The sequence below is a fragment of the Bos mutus genome, chromosome 6 (genome assembly GCF_027580195.1).
Source record: "Bos mutus isolate GX-2022 chromosome 6, NWIPB_WYAK_1.1, whole genome shotgun sequence".
Classification (NCBI taxonomy): Eukaryota; Metazoa; Chordata; class Mammalia; order Artiodactyla; family Bovidae; genus Bos; species Bos mutus.
The window spans coordinates 99,310,851-99,335,126 of NC_091622.1; the positions used below are offsets into that span (position 1 = coordinate 99,310,851).

The 24,276-nt window shown below is 38.8% G+C and overlaps 1 protein-coding gene across 6 annotated transcripts in view; it reads right to left on the bottom strand.

Annotated features, from left to right (window-relative positions):
- The window catches only part of WDFY3 (WD repeat and FYVE domain containing 3), a 283,089-nt gene that overhangs the window by 104,005 nt on the left and 154,808 nt on the right, over positions 1-24,276 (bottom strand). For all 6 annotated transcript variants that reach the window (XM_070372638.1, XM_070372639.1, XM_070372635.1 and 3 more), the window contains 9 exons: positions 21,891-22,068; positions 17,053-17,267; positions 14,675-14,787; positions 12,027-12,258; positions 10,552-10,652; positions 10,181-10,399; positions 6,238-6,419; positions 1,862-2,093; positions 264-424 (listed from right to left, as the gene is read on the bottom strand). In XM_070372638.1, coding sequence (XP_070228739.1) covers positions 264-424; positions 1,862-2,093; positions 6,238-6,419; positions 10,181-10,399; positions 10,552-10,652; positions 12,027-12,258; positions 14,675-14,787; positions 17,053-17,267; positions 21,891-22,068 — 1,633 coding nt within the window. The remainder of the gene's footprint in view (positions 1-263; positions 425-1,861; positions 2,094-6,237; positions 6,420-10,180; positions 10,400-10,551; positions 10,653-12,026; positions 12,259-14,674; positions 14,788-17,052; positions 17,268-21,890; positions 22,069-24,276) is intronic.

The window sequence follows — 24,276 nt, forward strand, 5'->3', positions numbered from 1 at the left end:
TTGCCAATGAAAATATAAGAATATAGACTGGGCACTTGGAAGGAAATTCTCACTCTTCCAGATTACACTAAATGGCTAAAAATGTTGTGGCTTAAATCCAAAGCAAAATAAACCAAAGTAATACATGAAAAATGCTGCTTTTAGCAACCACTCCTGCTTGGCGGCGGGGACGGGGGCGGGGGGCGGGGGGGTGTCAGAGAAAGCTCTGGAACACCTTTGCAGGGAGCATCAGCCGTGACCCATTGGGAAATCATTCTGCTTACCTGCTTAGCGATGGCTTTGCTGTCCAGCTTGTTGTACACCTTCCGGATTCTCGCCACTGTCAAGGCGGACACGGACAGTGCATAGAGGCCGAATGACACCTTTTCCTCTGGTACTAATGACACAGGAGATGGGACCACACCTTCAGATTTTGCATCTTTACCTTCAAAAGAAGAATAATCCTTTTCAAAATTATCAGCTTTTCTCTTGATCCTAAGACAATTTTTTAATTCTTATCATTATTTTTAAATGGGTAGCCTTGAAAATCTTTTAAAGTGGAACAAGGAACTAAAATTTAGAAACTGTTTTACTTAATTTCCAGCTCTTCATTTATTTCTTTAATTAGAAAATAAGGAAAAATCACCCAGTCACAAAGCTTTGCCTAGAGAAAGAAATGGCAACCCACTCCAGTATTCTGGCCTGGGGAATCCCATGGACAGAGGAGCCTGGCAGGCTACAGTCCATGGGGTCTCAAGAGTTGCACATGACTTAGCGACTAAATAACATAAAGCTTTGGATCCCAAGTTTTACTCTTAAAATATACTTAATATGCAGCACAACGTAAAGGAAGAAGAGTTCTAAGAATGACCAACGGAATTACAAAACACTTTCTCTTGGTTCCAAGGAACAAGTGAATGAGTGGAACATCTGTGAGCTCTGTAGCATTGGGTCTCCTCCCCAGTGAGAGCTCTCATATACGCCTCTCTTTATTCCTCTAGTAGACACAGCAGAGTAGTTCTGAAGAAGGTGACTTAGTGTGAACCTCTGCTTTCTCACTTAAAAGCTGCATGACCTATACATCTCTGCACCTCAGTTCCCTCATCTATACAACGCGGATGATAACAATAGTTCCTGAGTCCTGGTGTTTTGAGGAGACGAATGGATACTTGTGAGGGGCCCAGAACAGCTATGTCCTTCTTGGGTATAAATTTATTCAGCACATATTAAGTGCTTAGTCAGTGTTAGCTATTATTAGATATTATCTGAATCAAGAAACTAAGTGAAAGTAAAATTACATAGTCATAGTACTATTATCATTCATCGTATACTTGTCCCAAATCTACTTAAAACTTTGGCAGAATGAGAATGAGGGAAGGGAAGGTAGCATCTGGAAAGAGCACTACCAAAGAACTGAGCTTAACATCAGCGCTCTGATTCTAAATTCCTTTTGGAATAAAGGATAACAGGAGTGGACTGCAGGAATAAAGAGACGAGGCAAACTGATGCTAACTGGTCCAAGCTAAACAATGTTATGTGTGTGTTTGTCAGACTCTTCCTTCTTTCCTTTTCCCAAAGGACATACACTTTAAACAGCTTCGTGTAATAGGAGAAATGACAGAGAGAAGAAGGTTGGGAAAGAAACTGGAAAACTAGTGATCAGACATGAAGACAAGAAACAAGGATGGACGGGATGATTAGTGGAGGAGAGCATTCTGAATAGCAGAGAGGGGTCAAGTTTCATGCTGAACGCAGAGGAGAAGGTCCTTTTATTAGACAAACGTAATGTATAATCTTATCTACACGTATGCACTTATTCACACATTTATATCACAGGAGGTAAGTCTTACATGATTTTAAGAACAAAGAATAAGTTACTCACATGGCATACATACGGCCTGAAAGCTTCCCACGTAATTTGGTCCTAGTTCATAAATGGTAGTAACATTTGAAGGAGGTAATACTTCTTCTAGAAAGTGTGTAGGTCCCAGGCGCCAAACCAATGAAGCAATTTGGCGCTGGGCAGGCGGAGTACCAATGTAGGCATAGACTGTGCTAACCACTGGTGGGTTTGCAGAGCCTGAGCCCCCGGGAGTACTGTGAACATAATGCAGCTGTAAAGAAAAGGAAAGCAAATTTGTGAGAGTCAACCCCAAACACTGTCACTAGGAAAATAATCATTTTTCAAATGAAGATTTTCATTATCCAGGGCCATACAACTTTATAAATATACAAATGTTGTTGAGCTGGGAAAGATAAGAGCAGGCCAAGATTCTACAAACGGATGCGCAAGATGGAAATTTGTAACTAAACTCTGTAATACAGATAAACCACCTAATGCTAGAAAGGGCAACAGACAAATATAGGGACACTACTACTCTCTGGTTTGCAAATGAAATTAATGATGCTGTTATGGAATTTTCAGGTTGATATAAAAAGAACTTTCCAACTATGGTTAGGCAGGCAGTCTTGCAATTAGTTATAACACTTGCAATGTGAGTGTGTTGAATAAAATTGCATTAAGAGTTTTATTATGAATGAGTAAAGTGCTATACAAATCTTAGAAAAATGAGTATTAAATAATTTGTGCCATTACTGCCATTCAGTCACTCCAACACTTTGTGACACCGTGGACTGCAGCATGCCTCCACCTTCTCCTAGAGTTTGCACAAACTCGTGTCCATTGAGTCGGTGATGCCATCTAACCATCTCATTCTCTGCCACCACCTGATCCTTTTGCACCTCAATCTTTCCCTGCATCAGGGTCTTTTCCAATGAGCTCCTCTTTGTATCATGGGGCCAAAGTATTAGAGCCTCAGTTCCAGTATCACGACTTGCAATGAATATTCCGGATTGATTTCCTTTATGAACGACTGGTTTGATTTCTTTCATGTCCAAGGGACTCTCAAGAGTCTTCTCCAGCACTACAACTCAAAATCATCGATTCTTCGGTGCTCAGCCTTTTTTATGATCCAATTTTTACATCTGTATATGACTAATGGAAAAACCATAGCTTTGATTCTACGGATGTTTGTCGGCAAAGTGATGTCTCTGCTTTTTAATACACTGTCTAGGTTTGTCATAGCTTTCCTTCTAAGGAGGAAGCGTCTTTTAATTTCAAGGCGGTAGTCACTGTCTGTAGTGATTCTGGAGTCCAAGGAAATAAAATCTGTCACTGCTCCCACCTTCCCCTCTTCTAACTGCCATGAAGTGATGGGACCGGATGCTATGGTCTTAGGTTTTTGAATGCTGGGTTTCAAGCTAGCCTTTTCAGTCTTCTCTTTCTCCTTCATCAAAAGCCTCTTTAGTTCTTTACTTTCTCCATTAGAGTGGTATCATCAGCATATATAAGGTTGTTGATATTTCTCCTGGCAATCTTGATTTCAGCTTGTGATTCACTCAGCTCAGCATTTCGCATGATGTACTCTGCATATAAGTTAAATAAGCAAGGTGACAATATATAGCTTTGTTGCACCCCTTTCCCAATTTTGAACCAATCTGTTGTTACTAGTTCTGGTTCTCACTGTTGCTTCTTAACCCACATACAGGTTTCTAAGGAGCCAGGTGAGGTGGTCTCATAGTCCGATCTCTTTAAGACTTTTCCTCTTGTTGTGATCCACACAGTCAAAGGCTTTAGTGCAGTCAGATGTGAAGCAGAAGCAGATGTTTTTTTGGAACTCCTTTCCTTTTTCTATGATTCAACAGATGTTGGCAATTTGATCTCTGGTTCCTCTGCTTTTCCTAAATCCAGCTTGTAGATCTGGGAGTTCTTGGTTCACATACTGCTGAAACCTATCTTGAAGAATTTTGAGCATAGCATGGGAAATGAGCACAATTATACAGTAGTTTCAACATTCTTTGGCATTGCCTTTCTTTGGGATTGGAATGAAAACTGACCTTTTCTAGTCCTATGGCCACTGTTGAGTTTTCCAAATTTGCTGACATGTTGAGTGTAACTAAAATGTTAAATGCTGTTAAAATACAGCATCATCTTTTATGATTTTAAATAGCTCAGTTGGAATTCTGTTACTTCACTAGCTTTGTTCATAGTAATGCTTCCTAAGGCCAACTTAACTTCCCATTCCAGGATGTCTGGCTCTAGGTGAGTGACTGCACCATCATGGTTATCCAGGTCATTAAGCCCTTTCTTTTATAGTTCGTCTGTGGACTCTTACCACCTTTTTATGATCTCTTCTGTTTGTGTTAGGTCCTTACCATTTCTGTCCTTTATCAAGCCCATCCTTGCATAAAATATTCCCTTGACGTCTCTTCGCCATGACCCATCTGTCTTGGGTGGCCCTGAATGGCATGACTCATAGCTCCATTGAGTTATGCGAACCCCTTCTCCATGACAAGGCTGTGATCCATGAAGGGGGTTATAATTTATACACACAGTTTAATCTCAATGAAAAATATATTTTTAGATTTGAAATTATACTACTGTTTACTGACAAGATGCTTAAACTGTCATTCAATTATTACAATAAACATATAATTATACAGTGTAAGAGATCAGGAAATCAAGTAGCTTCTTACAGCACAGGCAGCTCTCATCTGTTGACAAGTGTGTGCAACATTTCCACAGATTGTTTTGTCTTAACACTGTCCCAGCTTCAGATCACACCTATTATTCTGTGCATTAAAGAATAGTTCCTTGTGATGTTAAGAGTAGGAGTATGAAGACCAACATTTGACCTAAGGTTAGTTTCACAGGACGGTGACTTGATGATATCAATGTATCAGTAATAAATTTCCTACTTCACAATCCTACAAGTTAGACATTTTTATTTTCAATAATATTAATACTAAAAATAATGAAGAAGCAACCTTCTAAAGAATCTACAAGCCCATTTCAAATGCAATCCTGTATACGAAGAAAACATATGACTATTCCCAGAGTTGATTTCAGGATTTATCATGTTGAAACAATGTCACAGTAAAATATCATTAAGGAAGGAAATGTATTCAAAGGCGGCCCATTTCACTACTTTTTAAACTTCAATTCAGAAAAAGGCTAGATTCATCTTTGTTGCTTCTTTCAAGTGATATCTCTATAAAAATGGATACCATCTTTTCAAAGTTAAAGAACTTTAAGAGCTTGCTAAAATGGCACCCCACTCCAGTACTTTTGCCTGGAAAATCCCATGGACGGAGGAGCCTGGTAGGCTGCAGTCCGTGGGATCGCTAGAGTCGGACCCGACTGACCGACTTCACTTTCACTTTTCACTTTCATGCATTGGAGAAGGAAATGGCAACCCACTCCAGTGTTCTTGCCTGGAGAATCCCAGGGACAGGAAGCCTGGTGGGCTGCCGCCTCTGGGGTCGCACAGAGTCGGACACGACTGAAGCAACGCAGCAGCAGCAGCAGCAAACACAGTTCGGTAGAAAGTAACATGCAAAATTCATCCTGACTTAAAAAAGGACCTTTGGATTCTTTACTGGTTACATCAAATCTCTTGCCTCTCTTCTGAAAACTGTACTATAGCTATTGAGAGTAATGTGTATGCATTCATTCATTCATTCATTCAACAAACAATAAGGAAACACCCAATATTATTTTCAGGGACTAATCCTGTTGATCTGAAAACAAATATGAATAAAAACCATTCAAACTCTAAAGGAAAACGGAATCTACTGGACTGCACACAGTAGTAAAAATGAAGTGACAAAATAGTGTGTTCATTGTTTATTGAGGCATCTAGGGGCTTCCTCTTGGCTCAGCTGGTAAAGAACCCACTTGCCAATGCAGGAGATGAGGGTTCGATCCTCGGGTCGGGAAGATCCCCTGAAGAAGGAAATGGCAGCTGGCTCCAGTATTCTTGCCTGGGAAATCCCACAGAGGAGCCTGGCGGGCTACAGTCCAGAGGGTTGCAAAGAGTCAGACACAACTTAGCGACTGAATAACAAGAACAACAAATCTGGTTTCCAGCCATCCAACTGGTTTCTCTATGGTGAAAAAGCACTTTCCAATCCGGCAAGTGCTTGTCCTTCAGTGCTCTTGCACTGTCCTTGTCCTTCAGTGCTCAAGCACCGTGCTATTCACTAACACCTTCAGTACCTTGTAACACCTCCTTCATTTCTAATAAAGTGACATGAATTAGCCTGCCACATGACTCTCACATGCTGTTTTAAATGGGCACTGAAGGACAAATTAAAATTAAGCCAGTATTTTAAAAAAATACGATTGCAAACATACACATAAATGCTTTGCACACACCACTGAACTGTCTTGTAAGGTGGGTTTCTGAGCACGCTCACCTTCACAGTGCTGACAAGCTGGCCGTCGATGTAGAGGGTTGCAGTGCTGTTCTTCAGCATCCCTTTGCTCATCACCAGAACCAGGTGATGCCACTGTCCCTCAACGATCAGTTCTCCACAACGGAAGCGAGCACAGCATGGCAGAATCTCATAGAAAGAGGATTCTTCACTAAAATCATCAACTGAAGGAGGAGGGGGAAGAAATTGAAAACTCATCATCATCCTCATTCTACAGTTATTCACATTGAGACTTCCACTCTGTTGGGCTAACATCTTGCTGTTGTGCAGTCACTAAGTTGCATCTGACTCCTGCGACCCTGTGGTCTGTTTCCTGCCAGGCTCTTCTGTCCATGGGATTTCCCAGGCAGGAACACTGGAGATGGTTGCATTTCCTTCTCCAGGGGGGTCTTCCTGACCCAGGGATTGAACCCATGTCTTCTGCGTCGGCAGGCGGATTCTTTACCACTGAGTCACCTGGGAAGCCCAGACTATTATGATGATGATGTAAATAAAAATACCTTATTCATTGAATAACTTAACTGTAGTAAAAAGTAAAACCTGGGACATATTTTGCTCATTTCTGCTCAAGATGCACGGTCATAATCAAAGTTATGATAACTAATGAAATGAAAAATAAATAGACTGTAAAATAAATTTACGACAGACAAAAAAAGAGATTAGTTGAATACTACCCATTATGGTCTGTTATAAAACATCTTTTAAAATCATAGTTTAACATGCATTCAATTATAGACTTAGAAAAATAAAAAGGAAAATTAAACAGTTTATTTTTGCTTTATGCTCTGTTCAGTGATACAAGGGGGGCAACTATTTGTTCTTACTTTGTAGTTGTACAGCCTTGACCTTTAGCTGACGACTGTTGGTAACAAAGTGATTTGTGGAGTGGAAAATTTTTTCTTTTTTAATTGGAAAGATATTTTCTTTCGCTCTGGGGATCTGCTAACATTTGCAATCATTTCTTGACTCTAATCTGGCTTGCCTCTGCTACCGAGTATGTTGCCATATCATGCCAGGATATAACGCGTTAAGTACTAACTTAATGCTAAAATAGTTAAAATTAATTTATCTTTTATAAGAATTCAAAAGAAGATGGGACAGCAGCAGAAATCCAGATGTTAAAAACTCATTCCTCCCCACAACCCAAGAAAACTTTTTAAAAAAGAGCTAATCTTAACCATTTACTTTAATGCAGACCCAGTGGTTTTCAGGACAAACTCATATAATATACCAACAATTAAAAGTTTGTATTATTTTAAGAAACAAGCACAAATAAAACATCATACTTTTGGAATCTTAAAATATTTTCATACACTGAAAAGCCAAGATTTTATTTTTAAATGATGATTCAGAGTATACATCTACTGATGGGCCTAGCGTCATGGACTAAGGGATGCAAAAGAAAAGATAAGAGGTAGGGGTGAAACCAAGAACTCTTCCCTCTCCCTTCCTGGTTAATAGACTGAATCCTCTTGAGAGCTGTAGAAGATGAAAAATTTTTCTGAGAGCTTCACATTCTGACTCAGGCTTAAACTAAGATATACCCAGCATTCAGTGGTATTTCAGGATATTTAGTGAGCCAACTGGTTCTGACAACTTTAAGTTACCTAGGCATCTTAATGAGCTGTAGCTGATCAGAGGATAGATGCTTATAAAAGTAATATTGTTAATATTACTAATGTATATGTTACTACAATTTCCAATGATATATTAACTACTGTAGTCTTATAAATTATATTCAGTGAATGATATAGTTAGAAAACATTTTTTATTGAAATATCCCCAATCCAAACTTTTCTATTAAATTCTAACCTCTTTCCAAATTCTCCATTATTATTCACTTAACTCATTATTCCCTTTTCAATTTTTAGGTAGTAGGGTCCAGATTACAAAAATACAAGTATCATGAGTGGGAACTTAAGACTTCTGGGAGGGTAAATGGACAACAACAAAATAAAAATTACAATCTATGAAGTCCAGGTAAGTGGTAAAGAATATAAACAAAGGCTATGACAGTGGGCATAGGGAGGAAAGGAAAATTCAAGGAACATTAAGGAGCGACAGTACAGCAAGACTGAGTAGAAAGGGGGGTAGCTTCCCAGCTGAAGTTTCAAGGATAATTTGAGGTATCTAGATAGGATAGCTTGCTCCTTGGAAGGAAAGCTATGACAAACCTAGACAAGATATTAAAAAGCAAAGACATCACTCTGCTGACAAAAGTCCATATAGTCAAAGCTATGGTTTTTCCAGTAGTCATGCATAGCTGTGTGACTTGGACCATAAAGAAAGCTGAGCACCAAAGAATTGATGCTTTCAAACTGTGGTGCTGGAGAAGACTCTTTGAGAGTCCCTTGGACAGCAAGGAGATCAAACCAATCAATCCTAAAGGAAATCAACCCTGAATATTCATTGGAAGGACTGATGCTGAAGCTCCAACACTTTGGCCACCTGATGCAAAGAGATGACTCACTGGAGAAGACCCTGATGCAAGGAAAGATTGAGGGCAGAAGAGGAGAGGAGAGCAGAGGATGAGATGGTTGGATGGCATCATCAATTCAATGGACATGAGTCTGAGCAAACTCCAGGAGATAGAGGAGAGGAAGCCTGGTGTGCTGCAGTCCATGGGGTTGCAAAGAGTCTGACACAACCAGCGACTGAACAACAACAGAAGACGGGATAACTGCTAGTTAGGGTGCTATTCACCAAGACAGGAGAACAGAAGGAAATGCAGATTTTAAGAACAAGTATTTCTGTTGACTTTTATTCACATTAAGACACCTAGCGTGCAGTGAACATATGAGGACAAAGCCTGGGACACAAATTAAAAAATTTTAACTTCACAGTGTCCCTGAGGTTACAAAGACATAATGCTAACAGAAAATTGATGTTTTCTCATGAAAAGCTGGTTGAGTACAAAGACTAAACACAAAAGCTTGAAGAATATGAATTTTAAGAGGAAGATGGAAGAGAAAGCTGTTGAAGGAAATTGCGAGAGAGGTCAGAGACATAGTGAAAGAACAGAGGGAGTAGGTATCTCAAGACTGGAGGTAGTCTTAATTAGGAAGAAAATAGAAACAGAATCAAATGCCACAAAATGGGCAAATAAAGGATTTTAAAGCAGTCCCTGTATTGATACCTAACTCTGTGCTGATCGTGGTTAAGAATCCTAAGACAAGAAGCCTTACTATCCAACTGATGAGTTAATATTCATATTCAATTAATAAGTGAATAGTGACTACAGGTGAAGCAATATATGCTATTATTTTATTTAATTAGTTAAAAGACAAAATTAGATGATAAAAAAGAGGTATGTTTATATACAAATGCTTATATTCAGAGCAAAGAAAATTCAGTGAACTGATATTTCTATATTATTTTACTTGTATCTTTTAGGAAGATCTTCATGAATACCTTGAGTTTGAAGTCAACAATGTAATGGTATGGCATGTTGGAGGGAATTAAGAGAATTAGGATTATTAAATGGTCAGTATTAAGCCTTGAAGGTTAGCAGTGAATAAAGTAATTAAAATGTTATTGTGTCTAGCACAGAGTGGCACATATGGTGGGCAGGTGCTCAATGAATATTCATTAGTCAAGCAGAATTCACAGCCAATGGAAATCCTTACTAAAATGTATTAAACAAGCATCCTGCTTTCCTAGCAAAAGCTGTGATTTCTTGGCGAGCAGAGATGAATCCTTATTTTAGGACCTCTCTCCACTGTTTTCTATCTAAGTCTCTTTTGAAAGTGAAAGTGTCCTGAAATTTCACCAGTAAACAATCTTCAAGCTATCATATAACCTATTCTATTCTATAATAATTTAAATGAGAGAAGAATTACCACTGGACCTCAAAACTGAATATTACAATGAAGTTTGGTACTTTTAATAACTGCCAGGAATCAAAAAGAAAAAGGCAGATACTGACCATAATTTTGGAGTAGTTCCTCTTTGGTGGAGACAATCAGAGACCGATCTTTTGCAGAGAGAACTATGGCAAGGCATACATAATGGTGCTCAGAAGAATTTGCTCGGCGAACAACAGTAAGGAGTCTGACTGGGTGGTTACTGGGAGGAGAACTAAAATGTTCAATGCAAAACCAGCTGGAGTAGCTTAAGCCAGATGGAGGAGGGAAGAATCGTTCACCTAAAGTGAAAATAGAAAAATAACAATGAGAGAGTTTGTGTTGACTCATATTTGTATTTGAAAAAGGTGCCAGAAAAAGCAAAATCTCTAAATAATACATAGTCTGCTGGAAAAAAAAAAAGAATCTCATAAGCAGAGAAAGTAATACTTACCAGAACCAATACCGCTGACCACGGCCCCATCGATAAGACCTGTTGTGACAGCATTGTTTGTAGGGGCATTATGAGGGGCCAGACTGGGCAGGAACAGGCAGCTATTAAGTAAAAGATAAAGTACATTTTAGAGGGCAATTGTTTTCTTCTCTTATTGCTATGTACTTACCACAGTGAAACAAACTACCATTATTTAAGGGTAATCAGAGATAAGAGATTATGGAATAAGTCTGGATGCCTAACAAAGTCCTTCCCTTCTTTTAATTATGAGAATATCAAAAGACATTTTAAATTAAAAAAAATCACGTATAATTTGCACATGGTAAAATGCATCAATGTATAACCCTGTTCAAGATACTGGAACAATTTCATCATCATATTTATAGACAAAGTCCCTTGTGGCCCTTCCTGGTGAGTCACTCTCCTCTGCTAACACTGTTCTGATTAGTTTCGCCCAGTCCCAAATGTGTTTTAATTCACTGTCTGATAATAATACACAACAATGTTCTTAAAACACAATTTACGTATAAGAATCCCTCAAAAAACTAGCACAGATATAGATCTTTTAGTATTTATATCCATTTTGAGGCTAAGTGACTTATAAATATGCTCTTCTAGATTTGCTTTAGATTTCTTTTTTAAAAATGATTAATATATTTTATTCAAGAAATTATAAGCAGAGGAGTGTCTCTATTTTTTTTTTTTTTTCTTTTTGGCCTCGCAACTTGCAGGATTCTCAGTTGCCCAACCAGGAACTGAACCTGGGCCAGCATAGTGAAAATCAGAATCCTAACGACTAGGCCACCAAGGAACCCCTCCTAGACTATTGTTACTTCTACTACTATAGTTTTTTTCTGCCACTTGCAAGTATTTACTCATTTAATGTGATAGTAACTGAATACATATAATGTGTAAGCTAGTAAGTTAGGTCATTTGAGGGAAAAAAACGATGACAAAACCTTTTAATTTTATGTTATCTGTAACTTTATTGTACTAAATCAGGTGTTGATAAACATTTTCTTGAGCAGGCCTGATCATGAATATTTTATGCTTTGCAGACTAGATAGTCTCTATCACAATTTTGTACTCCAACATGAAAATGTTATAAATAATGTATATACATAAATGAATGTGGCTGTGTTAAAATGAAACATAATTTACAAAAAAAGAAAGAATTTTCAAAAACAGATTTGGACTGTGGACCTTAAACTGCTGATTCCCATACCATACCAACTTATTTAGCATAATAATTGAAAATAATTAAATCTAAAAACTTTAAAATAACATACTCAAGAACTCAATCATTTGAAAATATATAGCTGTATTGTATCATTTGAAACTCAATGACTGAAACTCAATCATTTGAAAATATACTGTATTGTACTTGAGTAAATTTAAAACCAAAGGTCTATTTGTCAAAGGCAAGACTGAGGCATAAAATAATATAAGGTTTGGCTACCTTGCAAATTTCTTACCCAAACCCTTCAAGGGATGTGTCAAATTCAACAAAAGCTGGAGTAACTGATGACCCATGAAGTCTGATGTCATGTGGGGTTGTCATGGAGACCAGACATTTCACTCTGGTTAGGGGTACAGTACTTCCTTCTGCAGATTTCACTAGGCTCTTGCTTATCCGGTAATGGTTATCTTCATGTAAGCTGAAAACATTATCAGAACCCAGACCTTCCATGGATGTGATCATACTGCCTGTAAGTCAAAGAAAATCTCTTGGGAAGAATATCACTCAGATTTCTAAAACAATGACTTTAACAAGACTGATTAATTTTTAAATACTATTCTTTCAGTTTCAATCTACACAATAATTTTACTTTTAAAGTCTAAAGTTTTAATTTCATTTATGTTCATTTTAAAACTTAAATATCATCATTTTTTACTTTGTTATTTATTACTAATGCAATAAAAACACTGCAGAAATGTTGGCAACTACAGAGTACAAGTATAAATCAGATAGAAAAAGAATAAAAATCACCAATGATCACTATCTAAGCCACAGGTACAGTAAAATTATAAACTACAATTAATGATGTTCATAGAAACCAGATTATACTTTTATTCCACAAAGTTATTTATCTTTGAGAAGAAAATATTTGAGAAGCATTATAAAGGAAACAGTTCATTTTTCTTATTAAAAAAAATTCAGACATTAATAGCAGAAACTTGCTCCTCCCATTTTCTCCCCATTTTTAATTCTTCTAACTATTAAACATGTGATCACAAAAATACTTGAATTGAAAAATCCCTATATGCATGCAAATGGTAAACAATTTCAAGAACAAAAAAATAAATTTTATACAAGCTGTTCTATTCTTTGAGGAATACATCAGAAATGTCATGGAGAAAATATTCCCTCTCAAGATGAACCCTATGAATTTACCTGTTTCCCTCTTAAGTGTGCTAACCATTCAGGCAACCATAAACACCTTTCAGTATTCTCTTAGAGAAAGGAACTATATTTGTCAGTTCTAAGGAACTATGCAAAGCACAAAAACAACAAAAAATATATATACATGCAGGGGATGTATATTAACTGATAATAAAAACTGAAATACTCGTCTTCCAATAAAACTGTGTTCGAACTTGAAAGATCTTCAGGTTTCCAGAACACAGTATTTGCTCATCACTGATAAACCACAGGAAATATTAAGGTTGAAATAATGGTTAAAGGCTGTTCAGTCTCTTTGATTCTCGCCTGAAAAAAGGGGTGAACTACATCCTTTAAGAATGGGCATTCTAATTTAAAAAAAGAAAAAGAGGAAAAAAAGGGGCATTCTACTCTTCTAAGTTTTATTCTTTCCTGCTTCACTAGTAATGGTCACTTCAGTTCATCAACACAGAGGCCTTAACTATGGCTAATAATCAGACAAAATAAACTGTAATATTAAAACCCAACAAATTACAGAATTAATGCTGGGAGGAAATCCAGGGCAACTGAGCTCTCTAGTGAGAACATTCTCCCCAGAGCTCGTGCGTGGATGGAATCTGGTGCTTTTCCATGGTCCATGATGGACAGGTAGGCAGCTCCTACATTCTGCTAACACACCCTCCCATCATCCTTCTATCAAAAACGTCTATTCCTTGGAGTTTCCTCATTAGCAATCCTATCACAGCCCTCTCTGTGAAACTGTCAGTTTTTTTTTTAAGTATATTTTTATAAAAAAAATTTTTTTAAAGTCTGTATTGAATTTGTTACAGTATTGTTTCTGTTGTTTACATTCTGGTTTTTTGGCCCTGAGGTATGAGGGATCTTAGCTCCCACATCAGGGACTGAACCTGCACCCCCAGCACTGGAAGGCGAAGTCTCAACAACTGGACTACCAGGGAAGTCCCCCATCTACTACTGTTGGCGTTTCACTCCCCCGTCTTCCCTGTACTAACTCTTGCCAGCGTACTGGGGGATGTCAACCTAACACCCCACTTCTATGATCACCTTTCCTCCAATGAGCTTTGCCTCTGCTTCACTCCAGAGCCAAAATTTGGGCACAGTCCTCTTCCTTGCTCGTCTCACTGCTCCAGTTTTGATTGCTATTATCCTATCTTCTTCTTTCAGTTCTCCCATTCTTATCCTCTCACTACATTTGCTCTTCAGCCATGCCACTCTTCTCCCTCCCAGTGATCCGCTCCTCTTCCCCCAGCCTTGCACTAGCTTTTTCCTCTATCTATCCCATTCTCCTCAACTATTGTTATTAGCATTTAAAATTTCCCATTCTTCATGTCCTCCTGCACCAATTGTCTTGCAAAGCCTCAGTCTTTTAATAGTCCAGTCAACCACGCTGGTCCAGGCAGCAAAAGTTAATTGAGAAAGGCAGAGAAATTGTGGATCCTCTGAGAAAGAGGCAATCCCCTTTCCAAACCAAGGATTATTCTTTACATAGTTCTCATCCTCTCTGGATGTTGCTTACATTAATGCTTCCCCCGCCATCCCTATCAACTGCTTCTCCAGTCAATCAATGAGATTTATGTTTTTCTATTTAAATAACAATGAACAAAACCCAACAAACCCTTTTATTCCATAGTCGAACTTCTCTAGAAATACTATTCATCCTCTACAGGATTTTCATTTATAAGATAAACCCAGAAAAGGGAATTTCAAAAGTCAACTTACTTCTCATCTCTGGCTCAAAACTCAGTGAACTTGGTTTGTGGACCCTATATTGTTTTAGCAGTTTTTTGTCCCAGGCACCACAATTTAATGGACTTGCCAAACGCAAAAACTCCCTAAAGAGGAGACAAAGCAAAGTTGTTCCTTGATTGAGAACATTATATAATTCATAAACTAAGCACACAAAAAAGTGATTTAATGAATTATAACAAACCAAAAATGCTAAAGCAATCCAAACAGTTTTATAATACACAATGTTAATTTTATGTTTTAACCACAAACCATTGAAAAGAGCACAAAATATTGTGACAAGTTAGAAAATGAAAACCGAGGAGCATGTTCTCCTGGAATATGATACAAATCACATTTGTGATACAAATATAGTGAAATGTTACGGGATTATACAAATAGAAGCCCTTTATACCTAGTCATTTATGGCATCGTGTAAAAGGAAAAAAATAAAATAAAAAAGACTTTTTTGAATTTTCAAGTCCGTACAGCAATATACCCAAACATTTAGAAGTCAGGTACCCTTTGTCAGTTTTTCACAGAGAGAACGCAATATAATTAGCTTGTAACTCATGGATTATTGACAGCTAGGTGCTTGTACCACCATGCAGCCTTCTCTTCTGATAATTCATTCACTGTGAAAACCAAGCCTGTCGAAATGCTTGGTTTCCATTGCTTACTCTGGTTATTTAAGCAGGCAATATAAGTTATTTAGTAAATACAAGTATTAGGTATGAGATACTCTCTCTCACTCACTCATTCACTCTCTCTACTTTTAAAGTAGCAGATCACCAAAAAGAATCAGGGGAAATCTCCATGCTGCTTTCAAAACTTTAGGTCTCTGAATACATCCATAATGTGATGGTCAAAGTAAGCAGAGACCGTCTCAGTAGTGTAATTAGTGTAATAATGAACTGTACACATTAGTTAGTGTAATAAGGACTACCACACTGCCTGGTACAATACTGTTTAACCTGCAAAGGTTTTTCTTAATCCACCATTAGCGTGGGGTTAGTTAAAAAATATTAATTACAAATAGAGTTCAACCATTTTTAAGAAAGTTTTAAAAGTTTATGAAAAAGAGGTACTTTTACAGCAGAAAAAAATTATTTTATAAAGAGAGCAACTAATATTCTTAAAGTGATAAGATATATCAGTGTATTTTTTTTAAGGTGGGACAAATTGATTTACACATTAAATATGTTTGGTTAAGTAACTTAAAGGAAAGTCTTTTTTTTTTAATGTTTTATCTGTAAAACACAGATGAAAATTACTTTATATTAAAAAAGTTATTCAAATATACCTATTTCTTGAATGGCTAAATTATGCAAGGTACATTCATATCATGGAACACAACTCAGCAACAGAAAGAAACTCTTGATATACAACAATTTAGATGCATCTCAAAGGCACTGTAATAAGCAGAAAAAGCTCATCACAAAAGGTCATAAACTGTATGATTTAACTTATGTAACATTTTCAAGGTGACAAAATTATGAAGCTGAAGAACAGATTAGTGGTTTCTAGGGATTAGAGATGGCGGGAGTTAAGGAAGTGAATATGATAATATAGGGGTAGCACTGGGGAGAGCCTTGTGACATCTTAATTGTTGTTGTTTAAACAACTAAACTGTTGTTGTTTAGTCACTTAGTTGTGTCCAACTCTGTGACTCTATGGGCTGTAGCCTATTAGGCTCCTCTGTCCATGGGATTTCAGGCAGGAATACTGGAGCAGGTTGCCATGCCCTCCTCCAGGTGATTTCCCAACCCGGGGATCAAATCCATGCCCCCTGTATTGGCAGGGAGATTCTTTACCACTGCCACACAGGAAGCCCTAATTGTGTGATGATTACAGCAATCTGACCCAAGTGATAAATAGCAGGGAACTACAGTGTACATGGATACATAGTACCAATGTCAGTTTCTTGGTTTTGATGCTGCACTGTAGTTACATAATATGTCACCACTGCGGGAAACTGGAGGATGGACAACAGAACCTCTCTTCACAACTTCCTCTGAATCTGTAATGATTTTAAAATTTAAAAAGTGTTTCTTAAAAGAGTTCATAAAGTGTTCATAACTATCAAGTAAATGCAAGTCATATAAATATAACATGACTTCGTTTTTAAAGCATGGTGAGTTTGCTGGATTCTAGGAGGAGAAACGGCCAACAACAAACACATCACTTTTACTAATAACTAGACTTATCTGTTTCTGTATTTTGAGCATTTTGCCCATTTTGGTGGTGGTCTGGTTTTGCCCACAGGTAACTGAATATATGTTTATAGAGCAAGAACTCTTGACTACAAAGACTCTGCAAATGGCCATCACTCATGGCGGCTTATTTGAACGTGAAGAGGAGAGGGCACTGACCTGAGCACCATGGGCTCCAGCGCTTGAGAGGCTAATCGCTCGAACATGCGCTGCAAGGGTGGGTGCAGCGAGTGGTCCTCGTCAGCCAGAGCGGCACTGCACCGCTGCAGCAGTCGTGCATGGAGACCAGCTTCACACATGACCTGCTGGTTTCTTTCCGTGTGCACCAGGGATTGTAAAATATTGGCCACGGCAAGTTGAAGGTCCAAGGCATGCTGGAGTTAACAAAGAAATCCGTGACACCAGGGCATTCTTAATAAGATAAGTGATAGTTCTCTCCCTTTAAAATGGGAAGCACAACTTTCAATATGAGGTGTCTCTAGACACTTCAAATTACATTTAGATGAATTAAGTAGCTGGCATAGAGGCACAAAATAATCCCGGAACAGGACTAAGGAAATATTTCCAATCTTCATTTTCTTAGAAGCATATCCAGCATCCAGCTAGACTCCATTCTCTTTCAAGTCCATCATATTACATGACTATATACAAGTAACAGTATTTTTGTCTAAAGTCTTTTTCATGGTAGGTAAATAATCACATTAAAAGCCTATAGTTAACATTCGTGACACTTTAGGCCTTAGAGACCATACAGCATTTTAACAAAACTGGTCACCCAAACTCTAGTTCATCCAAACTCTAGTGCTACAACTAAAAATACATCAACAGCTTGAAAATGGTATCTTCAGTTATTTCTCTCCAGGTCTTATTAACAATTATCACTGCTGAGCAGGATTTACAAGGAGAAACAGAATTATTTTAGCACTAGAAGTAATCCTCTTGCATTTTAACAAACAGGGGTGGTCCTAAGATGGCGGAGGAATAATACGGGGAGACCACTTTTCCCCCCACAAATCCATCCAAAGAACATTTGAATGCAGAGCAAACTCCACAAAACAACTTCTGAATGCTGGCAGAGGACATCAGGCACCCAGAAAAGCAGTCCATTGTCTTCGAAAGGAGGTAGGACAAAATATAAAAGATACAAAGAAAGACAAAAGAGTTAGGGATGATTTGTCCCCGGAAGGGAGTCTTAATAGAGGAGAAGTTTCCAAACACCAGGAAATCCTCTCACCGGTGGGTCTGGGGGAAGTTTTCGAATCTTGGAGACCAACATAACCGGGAGGAAAAATAAATAAATAAAACCCACAGATTACGTGCATAAAGGCAACTCCCAGCAGAGAAGTACCCCAGACGCTCGCATCTACCACCAGCAAGTAGAGGTGAACGGAGAGGAGCGGGCGGCACTGGTTAGGGTAAGGACCGGGCCTGAATGCCCTGAGGGCAATCTGAGGGAGCTAAGGTGAGATAGCAACCTAACTTGGGGGATAGCCAGAGAGAGAGAAAGAAAGAAAAAAAAAAAGAGAGAGAGAGAGAGAGAGAACTATCTCGTGAGCCCTAACCTAAGGCACTGCTAGCCTGCTCACAGAACAAAGGACTGAGTGAATACCAGAGAAGAGCTAGCAGGCTGAGGACCGGCGGCCCATTCCCCGCCACAGGCAGGGGTCAGGCGGGTGCCAGCCAGAGCGAGAAAGGGGCAAACTCAGTCCCAGAGAGGGCATCCTCTACCAAACTGCGAACAGGCTTCCAGTTTCTAACCAAAGACTTCCTGAGATTCTGGACGGTTGACATCTGCCGGGAGGGTCGCAGCCAGAGATCAGCTCCCCAAAGACACACATGGCACACGGGAGACGGGCGTGCCCGGAAACCAAGGCTGGTACCGGGTACGGCACAAAACGCAGGCCCAACCGAGTCTGTGCCTTTGTGGAGTACTGGAGAACTTGAACCTGAGCGGCTTAGACCTGGGAAGTGCAACCCTGGGCGTGCTCCCTGCATAGCAACCTGCAGCCTGAGCAGTATAGACTGGGAAAGCACACATGCTGTGAGCAGGGGCAGATCCAAGTGTGGCCGAGACACTGCGAGCACTCCCCACACGCGCCAGTGATATTTGTTTGCAGTGTTCCTCCCTCCCCACAGCACGACTGAACAAGTGAGCCTAAACAAGAGACCACCTTCGCCCCCTTGTGTCAGGGCAGAAGTTAGATAGACACTGAAGAGACCCGCAAACAGAAGCAGCCAAATATACAGAGGGAACGGCTTTGCAAGTGACAGGTGCAACAGATGAAAATCCCTGTAGTTAACACCGACTACATTAGAAGGGGCCTATAGATATTGAGAAGTACAAGCTAGAACAAGGAACTATCTGAAACTGAACTGACCCCACACTGCCCACAACAGCTCCAGAGAAATTCCTAGATATATTTTTACTATTATCATTTTTTTGTTAATTAAAAAATTTTTTTTTCTTTTTTTAAGTCCTCTATTACTCCTTTAATTTTCATTTTTATAACCTACTATTACCTTGCAAAAAAAAAACACACTATTTTTAAAGCAAATTTTATATATATTTCTTATACTTTTTATGATAGGTTTTTTTTTTTAATATTCTATTTTTGAGAGTCTAACCTCTAGATTTTTAATCTTTGCTTTATAGTACTTGTTATCAGTTTTGTACATTTAAGAATCCAATCTTCATTACCCATTTTACTTAGGAGTGTGATTACTGGCTTGATTACTCTCTCCCCATTTTGACTCTCCTTTTTCTCCCCCAGGTCACCAATATCTCCTCCCTTCCCCTTCTCTTATCAACCCAACTCTGTGAATCTCTGTGGGTGTTCTGGGCTGCAGAGAACACTTAGGAAACAGAGCACTGCCTAGATCTGTCTCTCTCCTTTTGATTCCCCTTTTTCTCCTCCTTCTCACCTCTCTTTCCTTCCTCCCTCTTCTCTTCTCTGTGTAACTCCATGAACCTCTCTGAGGGTTCCAGACTGTAGAGAGCACATAGGGAATTGTTTACTGGCTAGCTTGCTCTCTCCCCTTTTGATTCCCCCTCTTCTCTTCCTGGTCGCCTCTATCTCCCTCCTCCCTCTTCTCTTCTCCATGTAATTCTGTGAACCTCTCTGGGTGTCCCTCACTATGGAGAATCTTTTCACCATTAACCTAGAAGTTTTATTATCAGTGCTGTATGGATGGAGAAGTCCTCAGGCTACTGTAAGAATAAGACTGAAAACCAGAAGCAGGAGGCTTAAGCCCCAAACCTGAGAACACCAGAGAACTCCTGACTCCAGGGAACATTGATAAGAGATCATCCAAAAGCCTCCATACCTACACTGAAACCAAGTACCACCCAAGAGCCAATAAGTTCCAGAGCAAGACATACCATGCAAATTCTCCAGCAATGCAGGAACATAGCCCTGAGCTTCAATGTACAGGATGCCCAAAGTCACAACAAACCCACAGACATCTCAAAACTCACTACTGGACACTTCATTGCACTCCAGAGAGAAGAAATCCATCTCCACCCGCCAGAACACGGAGGCAAGCTTCCCTAACCAGGAAACCTTGACAAGCCACTTGTCCAACCCCACCCACAGGGAGGAACCTCCACAATAAAGAGGAACCACAAACTGCCAGAATACAGAAAGGCTACCTCAAACACAGCAATCTAAATAAGATGAAAAGGCAGAGAAATACTCAGCAGGTAAAGGAACATAATAAATGCCCACCAAACCAAACAAAAGAGGAGAAGATAGGGAGTCTACCTGAAAAAGAATCTAGAATAATGATAATAAAAATGATCCAAAATCTTGAAAACAAAATGGAGTTACAGATAAATAGCCTGGAGACAAGGATTGAGAAGATGCAAGAAATGTTTAACAAGGACCTAGAAGAAATAAAAGAGAGTCAATTAATAATGAATAATTCAATAAATGAGATAAAAAACACTCTGGAGGGAACCAAGAGTAGAATAATGGAGGAAGAAGATAGGATAAGTGAGGTAGAAGATAGAATGGTAGAAATAAATGAAGCAGAGAGGAAAAAAGAAAAAAGAATTAGAAGAAATGAGGACAACCTCAGGGACCTCTGGGACAATGTGAAATGCCCCAACATTCAAATCATAGGAGTCCCAGAAGAAGACAAAAAGAAAAGCCATGAGAAAATATTTGAGGAGATAATAGTTGAAAACTTCCCTAAAATGGGGAAGGAAATAATCACCCAAGTCCAAGAAACCCAGAGAGTCCCAAATAGGATAAACCCAAGACGAAACATCCCAAGACACATATTAATCAAATGAACAAAGATCAAACACAAAGAACAAGTATTAAAAGCAGCAAAGAAAAAACAACAAATAACACACAAGGGGATTCCCATAAGGATAACAGCTGATCTTTCAATAGAAACTCTTCAGGCCAGAAGGGAATGGCAGGACATACTTAAAGTGATGAAAGAGAAAAACCTACAACCCAGATTACTGTACCCAGAAAGGATCTCACTCAGATATGAAGGAGAATTCAAAAGCTTTACAGACAAGCATTTTAATAAACAAACTGTACTCTAAAACACTTGTCACTGAGTGAAAGTTGCTCAGTCATGTCTGACTCTTTGCAACCCATGGACTATACAGTCCATAGAATTCTCCAAACCGGAATACAGGAGTGGGTAGCCTTTCCCTTTTCCAGGGGATCTTCCCAACCCAGGGATCACACCCAGGTCTCCTGTATTACAGGCGGATATTTACCAGCTGAGCCACAAGGGAAGCCCAACAGACAGACAGGCACGTGTATCATCTAACAAATAAACTGTACTCTAAGACGTATGCTATTACTAGACATTAAAAAAGTTAAGGCTCAAATAGAAGAATCCTGTTTTTCCCCTTGATCTATTTCCGTATGTGACATAGAAAAGTTCTATATCACTTTTTTGGCCCCATCCCCTTGCTTGTGCAGTCACACCTTTCACTATTAAAGACAAGGAGGCACTAATATACACAAGCTTACTTCTGGCTGTGTCACTGACCCAACAGAGGCCAGGAGATCCAGCATAGCAAGCATGGCTCCAGGATGGATGATGACGGCATCAGAACTTGAGAGAGATGAAGTTGCCACGTGTGGTTTCAGGTCAGCAACGTTTTTAGGAGGGTAGACGGGGGGAGTAGAAACAGAATGATATGCGTGCCTGTGAAGAAGAAAGAAGGGTAATTGGGTATTTAATTTCAATCATAGTCTCTGTTCATTTTCTTCATCTTCTATTACTTTAAGGTTGGGAAATTAAAAAACCTATATATTATCAATTCTTAGTGAGTCACATACAGACAATTTCACTATCAATTCTTCTGGGTCTTATATGTTTTTACCATTTACTATTGGAATTGTTTCATTCAAGAATGGTGCATGATGACTAGTTGACACTGCTCTAAGGTATACTTGAAAGTTGCTACAAGAGTAGATCCTAAAAGTTCTCATCACAAGGAAAAGAAGTATTTTTTCCTTGAATCTATATAATGGATGTTAACTAAGCCATATGAATACACATGCTAAACTTACATAGTATAGTACATCAATTATATCTCAGTAAAACTGAAAGAAAACAAAGGAGAAAAAAAAAAGGATAATATATGCACCAGAAGATATAAAGAACAGGTTAAATTACAGTGATTGAAAGCTTTAGAAACAACAAAGCTCTAGGAAAGATGACAATTCTGATAATTTATGATCAGAGTACAGGTCATACTAAATCTCTCGGTGAGATTGTTTTCTTTTTAATTACCTATGTGTTTTTAACTTTTCCTTGAACCAAGGGCAATATAATCAAGAATAAACACGATCAAACAAGATGGCCTACTCTATAACTGGTTCAACTGAGTCAGGGTTGGCTTTAAATCCTGGTTCTGTGCATACGCACTCAGTCATGTCCAACTCTTTTGAGACCCCATAAACTGTAGCCTGCCAGGCTCCTCTGTTTACGGGATTTTCCAGGCAAGACTACTGGAGTGGGTTACCATTTCCTACTCGAAGGGATCTTCCTGACCCAGGGAAAGAAATTCCGTCTCTTGTGTCTCCTGGAATGGCAGGTGGATTCTTTCCCAAAGCACCTTCTGGGAAGACTGGCTACCTGGCAATATAGGTATTAAGCATCAAGGGAGTTTTTCTTTAGGTTACTTAACACTACATTCATCCTTTTTTTCAGAGAAGGAAATGGCAAACCACTCCAGTACTCTTGCCTCGAGAATCCCGTGGATAGAGGAGCCTGGTGGGCTGCTGTCCATGGGGTGGCACAGAGTCGGACATGACTGAAGTGACTTAGCATGTATGTATGCACTGGAGAAGGAAATGGCAACCCACTCCAGTATTCTTGCCTGGAGAATCCCAGGAGCAGAAGAGCCTTGCAGGCTGCCGTCTATGGGGTTGCACAGAGTTGGACACGACTGAAGCGACTGAGCAGCAGCAGCAGCATCCTTTTTTACATTATCTTCCCTACCACTGAAAATATTCATCACAATTTTTTCAATCTTGGGATATGTCCCGAATACCCATTTCATCTCATCAATGATATCCTCCTTCTAGTTCATATTCTTCTTCAACAATTCATGAATTTTGCACATTTTGTGTCTTGGCACAAGGAAACAGATGCTTGTGGCTTCGACCTATGGGAGCTCTTTGTTCCAGTGAATCGGTTTCGGCATAATTTGTCTAATGCTGAGCTCTGTCACTGAGAGCAGTGCAGTTTCAGCTCTCTGGCACAAGAGCAGCTTGGGAAACAGATGCTTTAAGTCACTGATTTAGTAGCAAAGAATTGGCACTGCCACGGTCTTGTTTTTTTTAAGTACCATTCTCTTTTTAACAGAGATTCTAGGAAAGTATTCAGCTTCACTTAAAAAACACGCTCTCCCCATTTATTTAAAGTCAGCATTATCCTCCACCTACTCATTTTTTTATTCTCTTTTTCTTTTTCTGTTTTTGTTCAGGAAGATTTAATTTCTAAACTTACTAAGGTAGATTTCTAAATGCTCATTACCAATAGGTATACTCCTCTTATGTTTCTCCCCGTATTCTTACTCTTTTCACTTGGAAAAAAAATCCATGATTTCTCCACTGTGTAATAGGGACTCCAAACTTAAGAATTTCATAAAACTTGCCTTCATTACACACAAAAAGTAGCCCAAATGTGAGGGTAAGAAACATAGATTCTAACTGTATATTCTAATTACAGGTCTTCTCAAATTATTTCTGAGTTGCCTGATATAAATTAGAACTTAAATTATGGATATGTACAGCTAGCTAGGAAGAAGTCCTTTATGCCTTTGGGAACTGAACTCTTTCTAATATTGACTATTATAGTGGTAAACTTTCAATCTTTTACAAAAATATTCTAATGCAAGAATTA